The sequence below is a fragment of the Sus scrofa genome, chromosome 15 (assembly GCF_054392235.1).
Source record: "Sus scrofa isolate SSC_HxYL_T2T_F1_AM1 chromosome 15, Sscrofa_HxYL_maternal_Yorkshire_Landrace_v2.0, whole genome shotgun sequence".
Classification (NCBI taxonomy): Eukaryota; Metazoa; Chordata; class Mammalia; order Artiodactyla; family Suidae; genus Sus; species Sus scrofa.
The window spans coordinates 90,508,695-90,524,243 of NC_139397.1; the positions used below are offsets into that span (position 1 = coordinate 90,508,695).

General features: G+C 35.1%; 1 protein-coding gene across 5 annotated transcripts in view; it reads left to right on the forward strand.

The window, feature by feature from the left end:
• Nucleotides 1–15,549, forward strand: part of UBR3 (ubiquitin protein ligase E3 component n-recognin 3) — a 225,453-nt gene that overhangs the window by 108,304 nt on the left and 101,600 nt on the right. For 3 of the 5 annotated variants that reach the window (XM_084999433.1, XM_084999434.1, XM_084999437.1), the window contains 5 exons: nucleotides 4,425–4,566; nucleotides 8,260–8,364; nucleotides 12,203–12,376; nucleotides 12,559–12,591; nucleotides 14,179–14,639. In XM_084999433.1, coding sequence (XP_084855559.1) covers nucleotides 4,425–4,566; nucleotides 8,260–8,364; nucleotides 12,203–12,376; nucleotides 12,559–12,591; nucleotides 14,179–14,639 — 915 coding nt within the window. The remainder of the gene's footprint in view (nucleotides 1–4,424; nucleotides 4,567–8,259; nucleotides 8,365–12,202; nucleotides 12,377–12,558; nucleotides 12,592–14,178; nucleotides 14,640–15,549) is intronic. The other 2 variants (XM_084999435.1, XM_021076503.2) reach the window with 1 other exon arrangement.

A 15,549-nucleotide genomic window follows, 5' to 3' on the forward strand; every position in this document is an offset into this window, starting at 1 on the left:
TTATCTGTCTTTTTGTTTATAGCAGTTCTTGTTGGTGTGAAGTAGTATCGCCTTTCTTCTTTTGTTCTCTTCTTTTGTGATTTGATGACTATCTTTAGTGTTGTGTTTGGATTCTTTTTAATTTTTTTCTTGTGTTATCAATTATAGATTTTTGGTTTGTGGTTACCATGAGGTTTTGGTATAGCAATCTATGAATATGCATGATTAAGGTGCTAATCTCTTAATTTCAAATGCAATTTAAATGTCCTGCATTTATACTCTCTTCCTCTCATGGTTACTGGTTTCAATATCATATTTGTGTGTGGATGATTTCCTGCTTTTACTGTATGTTTGCCTTTACAGGTAGGCTTTCTCATTTTTGTAATTTTATTGTTTCTAGTTGCAGTTTTTTCTTTTCTTTTCCTTTCTTTTTGGCTGTATCCATGGCATGCAGAAGTTCCCAGGCCAGGGATTGAACCCATGCCACAGCAGCAACCTGAGCTGCTGCAGTGACAACATTGGATCCTTAACCCTCTGCCCCAAAGGGAATTCCTTTTTTTGGTCTTTTTCGTTGTCATTTGTTTGTTTTGGCTGGTGGCCTTTTCTTTTCTGCTTAGAGAAGTTCCTTTAGCATTGTAAAGCTGGTTTGGTGGTGCTGAATTTTTTTAGCTTTTGCTTGTCTTTGATTCCTCTGCCAAATCTGAATGAGAACCTTTCTGGGTAGAATATTTTTTTTTTTCTTTTTCGGCCACACCTGCAGCATAGGAAAGTTCCTGGGACAGGGATCAAATCTGAGCTGCAGCTGTGACCGACACCATAGCTGCAGCAATGTCGGATCCTTAACACACTGCACTGGGCTGGGGATCAAACCTGCACCTTAGCAGTGCCCTGAGCTGGTGCAAAGACAATGCCAGATTCTTAACCCACTGCCACAGCAGGAACTCCTGTGTAGAGTATTCTTGGTTGTAGAGTTTTCCTTTTCTTCATTTTATACCACCTCCTTCTGGCCTACAGAGTTTTCTGCTGAAAATCAGCTGATAATCTTGTGTGGATTCCATTGCATGTTATTTGTTGCTTTTCCCTTGTTGCTTTCAGTATTTTCTCTTTGTCTTTAATTTTTGTCAGTTTGATTAATATGTGTCTTGGCATGTTCCTCCTTGGGTTAATCCTTTATGGGACTCCTCTGCATGTCCTAGACTTAAGTGACTGTTTCCTTTCCCATATTAGGGAAGTTTTCAGCTATTATCTGTTCAGATATTTTCTCTGGCTCTTTCTCTCTTCTCCTTTTGAGACCCTTATGAAGTGATATCTAATTTTAGGTGTTTTTTTTTTTTTTTGCCTTTTTAGGACGGCATCTGTGGCATATGGAAGTTCCCAGACCAGAGGTCAAATTAGAGCTCTAGCTGCTGGCCTACGCCACAGCCACAGCAATGCCAGATCCTAGCTGTACCTGTGACCTACACCACAGCTCATGGAAATGCCGGATCTTTAACCCACCTAGCAAGGCCAGGGATTGAACCTACCTCCTCGTGGTTACTAGTTGGATTTATTACCGCTGAGCTACAATGGGAACTCCTCTAATTTTAGTTTTGATTTGCATTTCTCTGATGGCCAGTTACGTTTAGGAGCCTTTCATGTGTTTACTGGCCATTTGCATATCTTCTTTAGAGAACTATCCAGATCCTTTGCCCATTTTAAAAATTGAGTTGTCTTTTTCTTAATGATTTTTTTTTTTTTCTTTTTTGTCCATGCCTATGGCATATGGAAATTCCAGGGCCAGGGACTGAACCTGTGCCTCATCAGTGACCTGAGCCATAGCAGTGGCATTGTTGGATCCTTAATCTGTGGTGCCAAAAGGAAACTTCTTTTTGTTACTGAATTTTAAGAGCTCATTTTATATTGTATATACTAGACTTATCAGGCATATGATTTGCAAATATTTTCTACCATTCTATTTTTGTGGGTTATCTTTTCACTTTTTTGAGCATGCCTTTTTAAGCATAAAATTTTTAATTTTGATGAAGTCCATTTTAGCTGTTTTTTTGCTGCTTATACTTTTGGTGTCATATCTGTTGCTTAATCAATCCATGGTCACAAAAACTTATGCCTATGTTTCCGTCTAAGAGTTTTACAGTTTTAGTACTTATATTTAAGCCTTTGATACACTTTGTTAATATTTACATATGGAATGAACTAGTGGTCCAACTTCATTCTTATTGATGTGACTATTTCTTGAAGTTTTGATGAAGCTTGCCTATTCAACCACTTGGGTCTCATGTTTTTTGTTTTGTATTGTTTGTTTTTGTTTTCTTTTAAATTATAATTTAAATGGCTGATTCACTTTTTTAAAGGTTATAGTCTTGCTTAGAATTTGTATTTTTTCTTGAGAGTGACTGTCAAGTTACATTTTTCTAAGCAATCTTCTATTTTGTCTTAAGTATTTAATTAGTGATTTAAAAAGTCCTGTCTGCTTTGCTGGCTCTTATTCTTGTTTGGTCTTATCACAAGACTTCCAGTTCTACTGTTTTTTTTTTTTTTTTTTTTTTTTTTTTTTTTTAAAGAATCAACCTTTGATTTTGTTGTTTCTTTTTCCCCTTGTTTTCTATTTTATTCTTTTTTCCTTTATTATTTGTAATTATGTTCTTTTAACATAGTTTGGATTTTCTCATTTTTCTTGGATGCTTAGTTTTTGATTTTTAAAAAAACATGCATTTGAAGTTATGAATTTCCTTCCAAGTACTGCTTTTGTTGTATCCTACATTTTTTTCTATATAGTTTATGTTCTAAATTTTTTTTTTTTTTTTTTGCTTTTTATGGCTGCATCTGTGGCATATGGAAGTTCCCAGGCTAGGGGTTGAATTGGAGCTACAGCTGCTGACCTACACCACAGCCACAGAAACACAGGATTCAAGGCGAGTCTTTGACCTTCACCAGAGCTCACCACAACACTGGAACCTTAACCCACTGAGTGAAGCCAGGGATTGAACCCGTAACCTCATGGTTCCGAGTTGAATTTGTTTCTGCTGCACCATGACGGGAACTCCTGTTCTAAATATTTTAAGTCTTCTATTATAATTATGACTTCTGAATTTTTTAAGAACATAGTGTTTTAAAGTATCTACATGTCTGACTTTTTGGGATTATCTTTTAGTTGATTTCTAGTTTTATTTGTTTTGTTACAAATTATCATCATCTGTATATCAGATCTTTTGGTATTTGTTGAGATTTACTTTGCATCCTAGTATTTCATCAGTTTTTATAAATGTTCTAATTGTGTGTAAAACTATGTGTATTTTCTTATTATTGGATGTTCTCTGTCTTTGGTTCGAGCTCGTTAATTGTGTTGTTAAAAAAATCTTCAAAATTCTTTTTTTTAAGGGTCACACCCATGGCATATGGAGGTTCCCAGGCTAGGAGTCCATTTGGAGCTATAGCTGCCGGCCTGCACCAGAGTCACAGCAACACAAAGTATCCAAGCTGCGTCTGCAACTTACACCACAGCTCATGGCAACGCCAGATCTTTAACCCACTGAGCAAGGCCAGGGATTGAACCCGCAACCTCATGGTTTCTAGTCGGATTTGTTTCTGCTATGGCATGATAGGAACTCCTTCAAAATTCTTAAAAATTAACTTTTCTTGGGCATTCTGTTAGAAGTATATTCATATTCTTTATTATGGTTGTGGATTTGTTAGTTTCTCTGTGTAATTATCTCAGATTTTGCCTTTTGTGTTTTGAGTCTGCTCTTATTTGCATACAAGTTCATAATTATCATCTTTGTGGGGAGCATGTTCTTCCATCAGAGAAGAGACAGACAACTTTCTTATCTCTCCTTGTGAATTATCCTATCACTGAGGGTAAAGGTTTTCAAGGATCTTAGCTTTATGTGAGATCTCAGTTCCATCTCTGAGCCTTGTGTGAGCCTAACACCTTGAGGTGTGCCTGCACAAGGACTTTAAAATCATCGGCAAACACAGTATTAGTGGTTGTTGTCAATTCTTTTCTTCTGGTACCAGGGGGAACTCCATTTTCTTTTTTGTGAGTTCAAGGACACATTCAAAAGACTATATTTATATTTTTATCCAGGTTTCTCAGTTGCTGGTAGTGGTGAAAATTTTAGGTTATCTGTCTTGTTCAGTTGTTGCAACTGGAAATTTCTTTGTTTAGTATTTAATTTTGTATTCTCTTTTTAGCATTTTCCTACTCATATTTCTTTCTCATTTTTAGCTTAGCTCTCTTTAGTTATTTTTACCCAGTATAAAGGAAATGATATGTTCATTGTGGAAAGAATAGATATTTGTTTGGCATTTTTGAGCAATTTGGCTAAAAACAGTACTACATGGAAAATATGACTAAAGTTAATGTCTATAAATCACCATTTAAACCACAACTTAATCTTGAGTCTATCATCTAATTTTAGTTTTCTTTTACTTTTTTATTTTTACAGTTTAAAACAGACTGGGAAATTCCCTGGAAATCCCTGGCCTCCCTATAAGAAAAGGACAGCACTCCATCCCAGCTATAAAGGTCTCATGAGACTTTTGCACTGTAAAACTTTACACATTGTGCTATTCACTCTGCTTTACAAGGTACAGTAGTAATTTGACTAACAAGATTCAGATTAGAATTTATTTCCATAATTTTTAAATAAAAGTGCTAAAGGATAATATTTACCTAAAAGTACCATTTATAAAGCAAAGTGTATTTATATATTTAAGATGTGAGTATATGTCATAATCACATATATGTGAATCCTATTGTATTCTATATGTAGTTTCAAATCTAAGTTGAAAATAATGGAGCTACACCATTCTTTGTGAGAAACTATCTTATGCAGTTTCAGATATAAATATTTCTTTATGGTTTCTGTGCCACAACAAGTGAAATATTGAGTGACTACCAGTAGAATAGAATAAACAGTAGGGACCGCACAATCACCAGAATCCACTAAAATGACAAAACTAAGATGGCACCATACAGGCCAGTGACTCTGTGTTTAGGCTTGTTCTCTTGGTTTTCTTCCTCTGATCAAGAGGAAGGGACTTGGAGGGATTTGAATGGGTTCCTATGTGATAGCATTAAGAATTTTCTTTTGTTAAATACCTTAGAAACTCGAAAAGTGAAAAGTGATAATTTTACTTTCTTATTACCTAGAATTTGTTTTATTCTTGGCTCTTGTCACACAGAACTGAATTAGTTACTTGGTTAATTGTGTACTCAAAAATTGTGCACATAATATAATGGAGTATATATATAGCAGACATTTTTATGTTTTAATCTGAATAAGAGATGAAAGACAAGCTATAGTCATATAGTTAAAATAACCATAGATATATATAAAGTAACTATAGACATGATAAACATTATGTAATTAGAAACAATGAAAATATTGTTTTTTTCTAATTAGAATTTGAAAAATTAAAAATTAAATTAAAAGAAATAGAAAAGTAAACCTATTAGGCAAATTTCCAGTTACCACATATACACTATTTAAATTACTTATGAAAATATACATTTAGTTAACTGGACATTCTAGTTTTTTTCTTAAAGTTTGCTGTGTAAATAATATAGCTTTTAGATTTCTGTACCCCCATTCATTTTAACTCTACCCCATGACCAGTTTTTCATTTTACTTGCAAAAGTTGCTCCTGTTAAGATTTTAAGTCATGTGCTTCCAAAGATATCCTGAATGGTTTATTATCATTAATTTCTAGGACAATTATTCAGTAAAATGATTTAAAATGTTTTTTTTTTGTTAAAAAAGGTAGAATTTTTTTCTTACTAGAAGGATATTTGTGGTTTTGTTTTTTTACAAATAGTAGATATTTTTGGAATGTTAGTGCCAGATTTTGTTTCAAATGCCTTATGTATACTTGTATGCATTACTTTGTTTAGTTGTAGCAAAAATCCTTATGAGTGAAATTCTGTTATTATTCTAATTTTTCAGATATGATTTTTAAATTTTAGAGGTTAAATAACTATTTCAGATAGTAAAGTTTAGGAATATAATAAGTTAGTAATTAATGACTTAAAAATTAAAGAAGCCTAACTTCAAATGAGTGTGTTCTTTCAAGTTATATTTTTTCAAACTTTTCATTTGTTTATTATAAAAACAGTATTTCATCAAAAATAGAAAGTCACTGTTTATTTGGTATAAGATTATTATGAATAAATTTTTCAAGATTTTCACTTTATAATAGCTTTCCTGGCTTTAGTGATAATAGAAAAACCTTTAACACTGCATTGGTGGGCCAACTTTCTAAAAATCAGTGTCAGTAAACCATTTCATCTCCTGTCATGTGTCTTAATATCAAAAACCTTTAATTTAGAACATGTTAATAAAACTCCCCAGAAATCATTCTTTTTTTTTTTTTTTGCAGTGCCTAATAAAGTGATTTTTTTCCCTTTAACCTTCAAGTTACTCATTTGAAGCTTTAATGCCACAGTATTTCAAACTGAAATTTATTTGATTTTAGTTAGTGATGTTGTATTTCTTAAGAGGAGACTGAGTAGTAATGATAGGCAATCATTTGGAGTCTGAAACCTGTGTTATGAAATTGCTTATGCTAGCTGAATGTGTGGATGATCCTTGGTTTCTCCCCTAGAAAGTACTGAATTAGGAAGGATGACCACAGTTGCCTCCCCACCCTCAGTCCTCTCTTATTGCTGTTCTTCCTCCTCCCACCATCCACACCACCTACCTACTATGTGTTGAACGCCAATTGCTAGATATGTACTAAGCAAATTCCAGATATTCCTATAACCCTCTCAACAGTTCTAGACTATCATTCCAGTTTTAAAGATGAGAAAAGTTAAGGCCAGATGCTGCTCAGGGTCAAATAGCTAGTTATATACACAATTTGTATGAAAAATCAGTTTTTTTTTGGAGTTCCTGTTGTAGCTCAGCAGCTAATGAGCCCAGCTAGCATCCATGAGGCCTTGCTTGGTGGGTTAAAGATCCGGAGTTACCATGAGCTGTGGTGTAGGTTGCAGATGTGGCTTGGATCCCACTTTGCTGTGGCTGTGACTTAGGCTGATGGCTTCATCTCCTATTAGGACCCCTAGCCTGGGAACCTCCATATACCATGGGTGCAGCCTTAAAAAAAAAGAAAAAAGAAAAATCAGGTTTTTAAAAAAAGTTTTGAAAGTCCGTTTATCCTCACCACTATGCCACAGAAAATATGAATGGAAAAGCCTTCTTAGTTGTCAGAATAAACATTTGAAAGTTGGTGAACTTAAAGTCTTTAGTCACAGTTGATTGGCTCTTCAGTGACTTAGGCCCTTTCCAAGCTCCCCCTGCCATTTGGGCATTTTCTGTGAGGCTCAGCCTAGACTGGTCTCTTTTACCATGTCTGCAGTCTTGCCTGCAGAACATCTTTCTCTTAGTCCTTCCATAGTTTGGCTAGATGGCTTTTTCCCCCCTTTATTTTATAGTGCATTAAGACCAAATGATAGCTGCTGGGCCACTTTTTCCTTATCTTATTTCATATATATTCTGGTTAGTAGTTTGTTACATTATATTGAATGAGTGATTCATGTGGGTTGGCCCTGAGGTCCTGCATAAGGTATGTGAGGCTTGCATTGTGTAATCCATGTATAGGTCGGATTTATCAGTGTTTCCTGAGAGAAGCCTCTCTCCTAACCACTTGCATTCCTTTTTCCTTTCTCACCCCTTATAAACCACACATTGTGTACACATTTACACAACCACACAAAATACTCAGCCTCAGAACTTTAATTTTAGAGACAAATTTTAAGAAAATTAATGTTCCATAAACAATTATTGTACTCCTAATTTTATGCCATGTGCTACACTAAGCATATTTGTGTGAATTATCCTATTTAACAAACTTTATTTATCTAATATCCTTGTCATCAGGAGAAGAGTATCAGCAGATTAGGATAGAAAATATTCTTGTTAAATTATTTTATTAGATACTACTATTTTTATAATAATAGTTTAAATAGATTATTTAATGTGTTAACCTTTAGGAAGTCAGTGAACTAATATTTCTAGCTGTTGCCTAAAATACTATGTGATCTTGAAAGGGAACCTGTTTTTTTGGTTTCAGTTGGTCTTTTCACCATGCATAGTTTTACTTACATATCTGACTATGAATTATATGTCTGTGTGTATACACATAATTATATACACATACATACACATATATATGTATATATCCTATGTTACTTTGATCTATAACATTGAAATGTTTTTTGATAATCAAATGAAGTATGTTTTGCGGAAAAAATAATTATGGGGCGTTTTTCTCTTTTTAAAGATTTTGATGGATCATCAGAATCTTTCAGAACATGTACTCTGCATGGTTTTATATCTGATTGAATTAGGACTTGAAAATTCAGCTGAAGAGGAATCAGATGAAGAGGTAAGTAGCTTTTTATATTTTTAAATATTAAAGTTATGACATGCCTTAATGAGAGGTTGTATGTCAGCTTAAAATGTATTTATGGATTCATCATACTCAAATGAAATCTTCTTAAGAACTGATGCAAAATGCCCTTTTTAAATCTTCAAATACATGTGTGTTCCTTTTTTTTTTTTTTTTTTTTTTGGGGGGGGGGGTTGGGTTTTTTTTTGCTATTTCTTGGGCCGCTCCCGCGGCATATGGAGGTTCCCAGGCTAGGGGTCTAATTAGAGCTATAGCCACCGGTCTACGCCAGAGCCACAGCAACTTGGGATCTGAGCCACGTCTGCAACCTACACCACAGCTCATGGCAACGCCGGATCGTTAACCCACTGAGCAAGGCCAGGGACTGAACCCGCAACCTCATGGTTCTTTTTTTTTTTTTTTTTTTTTTTTTTTTTTTGTCTTTTTGATATTTTTTGGGGCTACTCCCGTGGCATATGGAGGTTCCCAGGCTAGGGGTCTAATCGGAGCTGTAGCCACTGGCCTACGCCAGAGCCACAGCAACGCGGGATCCGAGCCGCGTCTGCAACCTACACCACAGCTCATGGCAACGCCGGATCGTTAACCCACTGAGCAGGGGCAGGGACCGAACCCGCAACCCCATGGTTCCTAGTCGGATTCGTTAACCACTGCGCCACGACGGGAACTCCAACCTCATGGTTCTTAGTCGAATTCATTAACCACTGGGCCACGACGGTAACTCCTATTTTTTTATTTTTTATTTTTATCTTTTGTCTTGTTAGGGCCACACCTGCAGCACATAGAGGTTCCCAGGCTAGGGGTTGAATTGGAGCCGTAGCTGCTGGCCTATACCACAGCCACAGCAGTGCCAGATCTGAACTGCATCTGCAACCTACACCACAACTCATGGCAATGCTGGATCCTTAACCCATTGACTAAGGCCAGGGATCGAACCCATGTCCTTGTGGATACTAGTGGGACTCGTTAACCACTGAGCCACGATGGGAACTCCCATGTGTTCTTTTAGAAGTTACATTAAACTCTGTACAATTAATGAATTTGAAATCATAATATATAGATCTAAAAAAAAGTGGTTAATACATTTTTGGTGTTATGCTAATAACACTGAGTACTAGTAAAAAATTATTATGTTAGATCTTCAGTCTAGAAATTCTAATTTGATTATGGATTATTTTTGAGTAGCAAATTCTTTCTATAAAGATTTGATGGAGTTCCCGTCATGGCGCAGTGGTTAACGAATCCGACTAGGAACCATGAGGTTGTGGGTTCGATCCCTGGCCTTGCTCAGTGAGTTAAGGATCCGGTGTTGCCGTGAGCTGTGGTGTAGGTGGCAGACATGGCTCGGATCTGGCATTGCTGTGGCTCTGGCGTAGGCCGGTGGCTATGGCTCTGATTGGACCTCTAGCCTGGAAACCTCCATATGCCGCGGGAGTGGCCCAAGAAATGGCAAAAAGACAAAAAAAAAAAAAAAAGATTTGAAGTTAACGGAGTCAGTATTGTTATAAGGGAGAACGTTCAAATTACTTAAGAATACAGGCTGTTAATGTGTTTCAGGACTTTTGAAGTATCATTTCCATAAAAGTAATTGTTACTACAAATTGATTTTATAACTTAATATTTTCCTCACCCTTTCCCTCCAAAAATGCAAAATACAACTCAGCAACAAAAACAAAGAAGTAAAAAAACTAGGCAGTACTTTGTAGTCTAAGTTGAATCAACATATCTTCTTTCATAGATGTTAAAAGATCATTAAGAGTCCTTTAAGACTAAATCATACTTTTGGCTGATTTTTCAGACTTTCCTCCACAATTAGTCTGAATTAGCACTATTTGACTGTATTATGACTTATTCCTAGTGAGTGGTGAATAATATTCTCTACTACATAGTTCCAAATTAGAAAATGTATTTTTTTCAGGAGAAGGTTAGCTAACTTCCATTGGACTTAACCTTACTAGTCTCAATAAATTTTGTTTTTGAATTTTGTATTTGCATTTGGCTCTATTAGCACTTGGTGATTTGTGGATTAGATGATAAGGGATTTAGGAATATAACAAGCAGTGAAGTTTTTTTTTTTCATTTTTTTTAAGTTTTATTAAAGTATAATTGATTTATAATGTTGTGCTATTTTCTGCTGTTCAGCAAAGCGACCCAGTCAAACAAATATATAATATTCCCTTTTTTATATTATCTTCCATCATGGTCTTTCTCAAGAGACTGAATATAGTTCCCTGTGCTATTCAGTAGGACCTCATTGCTTATCCATTCTAAATATACTAACCCCAAATTCCCAGTCATCCCACTCCTGCCCCACTCCCCTTTGGCAACCACAAGTCTGTTCTCTTATGTCTGTGGGTCTGTTTCTGTTGTATAGATAGGTTCATTTGTGCCAAATTTTAGATCCGCATATAAGGGATATCAAATGGATTTGTCTTTCTCTTTCTGACTTACTTCACTTAGTAATAGAACTTCTAGTTGCATCTGTGTTCCTGCAAATGGCATTATTTCATTGATTCTTATGGTGAGTGGTATTCCATTGTATATATGTACCATATCTTCTTAATGCATCCGTTGGTAGACATTTGGGTTGTTTCCATGTCTTGGCTATTGTGAATAGTGCTGCTATGAACATGTGGGTGCATGTATCTTTTTGTATTATAATTTTGTCTGGATATGTACCCAGAAATGGGATTGCAGGATTATGTGGTAGTTCTGTATTCAGTTTTCTAAGGAACCTCCATACTGTTCTCCATAGTGATTGTATCAGTTTACATTCCCTTTTCTTCGCGCCCTCTCCAGCATTTGTTATTTGTAGATTTTTTTTTTGTAGATTTTTTAATGATGACCATTCTGACTGATGTGAGGTGGTATCTCATTGTAGTTTTGATTTGCATTTCTCTAATAATTAATGATGTTGAGCATTTTTGCATGTGCCTATTGGCCATCCATGTACCTAATTTGGAGAAATGTCCTACTTAGGTCTTCTGCCCACTTTTTGATTGGGTTTGCTTTTTTGTTATTGAGTTGTATGAGTTGTTTGTACATTTTGGAGACTAAGCCCTTGTCATTTGCAACATTTGCAGCTGTTTTCTCCCTATCCGTAGGTTGTGGGGTTTTTTTTGTTTTGTTTTTTGTTTGTTTGTTTGTTTTTTTAATGGTTGCTCTTGCTGTGCAAAAGCTTTTAAGTTTGATTAGGTCCCATTTACTTATATTTGTTTTTATTTCTGTTGCCTTGGGAGACTGAACTAAGAAAACATTTATATGGTTTATGTCAGAGAATCAGAGAATGTTTTTGCTTATGTTCTCTCCTAGGAGTTTTCTTTTCTTTTCTTTTTTTTTTTTTTTTTGTCTTTTTGCCATTTCTTGGGCCACTCCCATGGCATATGGAGGTTCCCAGGCTAGGGGTCTAATCAGAGCTGTAGCCACCAGCCTACGCCAGAGCCACAGCAACTTGGGATCTGAGCCGCGTCTGCAACCTACACCACAGCTCATGGCATAGCCGGATCCTTAACCCACTGAAAGAGGCCAGGGATTGAACCCGTAACCTCATGGTTCCTAGTCAGATTCGTTAACCACTGAGCCATGATGGGAACTCCAAGGAGTTTTCTGGTGTCATGTTTTATGTTTAAGTCTTTAAGCTATTTTGAGGGGTTTTTTTTGTGTGCATGGTATGAGGGTGTGTTCTAGTTTCATTGATTTACATGCAGCTGTCCAGTTTTCCCAGCACCATGGTGGACTATTATTTGGGCTTTTTACATCTTCATTGTACCTTGGCCATGATTGGCAGGGTTTGATATTCATCATGTTTATGTTTTAGGCATCAGTATGTGGACCAGAACGTTGTCATGACAGTTGGTTTCCTGGTAGTAACTTAGTATCGAACATGCGACACTTTATAAACTATGTTAGAGTAAGAGTTCCAGAGACTGCTCCGGAAGTGAAGAGAGACTCACCTGCAAGTACCAGCTCTGATAGCTTGGGTTCTTTACAAGTAAGTGTAAAAGAAATAAAAAAAGAAAAGACTTTGTTATGTTGGGATGTATCATTTAGATATACCATCATAATTCAATAGAAAAATAAATGTGGTTGTAGATAAATTTAAATTGTCTTTTATTGCCTCTGATATATCTAATCAACTTCTGCCTCACTCACCTTTTTCCTTTAATCTACCAGAGTTCACGAAGGCCCAGAGTTCTTCAAAGAGAGGTAGATGCACATGATGTTTACATTAACTAGCAATATGGCTTTAACTGGAAATGAGGACAGACATTGAAGTATTTGTGTGTATATGTGTGTGTTTAATTAATATGGTAGATTAAAAAAGTTTCTTTAACATGTGTGTGTTTTTTAAATGTAGTAATTTAGGCTTAATTTTTAAGAAAATTCATATTATTGAATGTGGAAAATAATACTGTATACTTAATAGTGGGTTTTTCATAGTAGTGTTAGTATTTTGCACCGGTTATAAGTGGCACACTTTGGTCTGTTTACATTTAGCATTGTTACTAACATCTTAAAAATGAACGACTGTTGCCTAAATCAAAATAAATTTAGTCTTTAATTGCTGGTGGCATGTCCATTCACTTTTTTTGTTTTTGCTTCTATGGCAGTTAAGTTTGATAAAATAAGTCCACAGAAATCTGAAAACTCCATATAGTGTGTATTTGGACTTATTTTAAAAATCAGCCCTCTCATTGCATGTAGCTTAATTAATGTATAAAAAGCTGAAATGAAAATTCTTGAAATGTCATGGCAAGTATCTAAACTTAAATACGTGTAATCTCTACAGTTTAGATTTTTGTGAGTAAAGAACTTTGAATTAGACATTGCTTGTAGTAGAGTCAATTTGTAGTAGCTTTCTTTGACTTTAGCAATATGTTTTTGCTATGAAGACCAAGAATTCTGATCAAAATATTGGAATCTAAAAGAGACAACTTTTGCCTCTAATGCTGGTAGAGAGTACTTTGAAAAACAGCTTAAATGTTAAAAACATAATGTATATTACAATTTAGCTCATAAAAGCTCAACTGATATTGCAGTATCCTTTCTATTCTTGCTTAAAAAATTAATTAAGATACAGGTCAGTTTAATGGATTTCATTAAAAGATGATTTCTAAGAGCCCTAATGCAGTTTTACTACTTTTGCAATAAGGCTATTTAGAAGGTAAATTATTGAGAAAAATAGTTACAAAAGATCTGTTCAAATAACAAATTATAATGATATTTAAATATGAAACAGGTCAACTTGATTTTTCATCTTTATATTTCATTTTAGTAATAACTTTAAGCATTTATATTGGAAGTAATTTTCAACTTTGGAAATGCCCTAAAAATGAAATTAATTAGCAGTTCTGATTCATTACTTTGGAAAAAAGTAATTTATAGTTTTCTTAAGCAGAAGATATAATGATCTTGTAGAAATTAGTGAAGAGTATAGTATTTTTGATGAATATTGGCTAGAATAGCTTTATTCCTGTAGGCTGATGAAGTTAGTTTATGATTCCTCTTTAATATGGCTGTGGATACTACTCAAGCTTTGTTTATTTTCCTTGGAGATTGCAAAAGAGGTATTACTGTGGACAATCACCTTTCTCCTCATTGTTGTTTCCAGATTGAGTGGGACTAAGTATACGTCAGAAAAGTGAAGAGACAGATTTACTTAAAGAGCACATCTGTTAAATCTGTAGATGAAAATTTAAACATTCTCTTTCAAAAATATAGTACTAGTATGTTTTTGAAGTTGACATTGAGTAACTTCTTTTGATTTTTCTGTCTTTCGCTTTTGAATGGTAGAATTCTGGTACAGCTCAAGTTTTCAGCTTAGTGGCAGAACGTAGAAAGAAGTTTCAGGAGATCATCAATCGCAATAACAATGAAGCAAATCAGGTGGTTCGTCCTAAAACTTCAAGTAAATGGTCTGCTCCTGGTTCAGGTCCACAGTTAACTACAGCCATTCTGGAAATTAAAGAAAGCATATTGTCTTTGTTAATTAAACTTCACCACAAACTCTCAGGAAAACAAAACTCCTACTACCCTCCTTGGCTGGATGACATAGAAGTTTTAATCCAACCAGAAATTCCTAAATATAGTCATGGAGATGGTATAACTGCAGTAGAAAGAATTTTACTAAAAGCTGCATTGCAAAGCAGAATGAACAAACGCATCATTGAAGAGATATGTAGAAAAGTAACCCCTCCTGTGCCACCCAAAAAAATCACTGCAGCAGAGAAGAAAACACTGGACAAAGAAGAAAGGTAATTTTTATTTGTAATGCTTTAAACTTATGTATGGTACAGTTGAAGGTTTTTTATCTCCCTCCCCACCCCTCCACCGTGTGGCAATCTGAGGCTAATCACTTGAATTATTACAGCTCTAATCATAGCTGATTAATTTGCAAGATAAATGAGACCAAAGATAGTCATTGCTTGTGCAGTAGAGTTAGATGGGCTATGAAGACAAGAGTTTCTGATCCCAACATGAAATTACAACCCTAAGTTTGTAGGCCTCTTTGGAAAAATTGCTATTTCTGTTATTAGTGTGGGGAATCTAATAATTCTCCTACTATTTTCAAAAACTATTATTAATTCAACTCTAAATGAGAATAGAAAATTTAATGTTTCTCAAAAATTTGATTGTTTTAGTTTCTTTTGGTCCTTTCCAATCCTTACAGTATATGATCACAAATCATTAAGCAAGTAGTATTTTAAAACATACTTATGGTTTTAGCGTTTGGAATTTTAGGTTGCTTTTAATTTGTTGTAAAATCAAAACATTTATAAAACCTTTTTATTTATTTATTTTTGGATGGTGTTCCTGTGTATCAGGATAAAGGAGACTAGGAGGAGGCTCAGGCTTAGAAGCAAAATTGATATGCTCAGTTGTGTACATTACTGCCTTTAAGGAAGTTATGCAGGTGAAGATGTCTAGTTAGAAAGAGGGTTAGAGGCTTAGGTGAGAATTCCCAGTTGAAGCTACAGATTTTGGCACATAGTTAATAAAGTCTTGTATATGGAAGCGTATGTACAGTAAGAAGATGGGAACAATATAAAACTGAAGGGAAAAACATTAAAGAGAATGACTGGGGAAGGGGTACCTACAAAGGTGACTCAAAAGAGATTGCTAGAGGATAGGAGGAAAACTGCAGAGAGTGGCTTAAGAGAGACA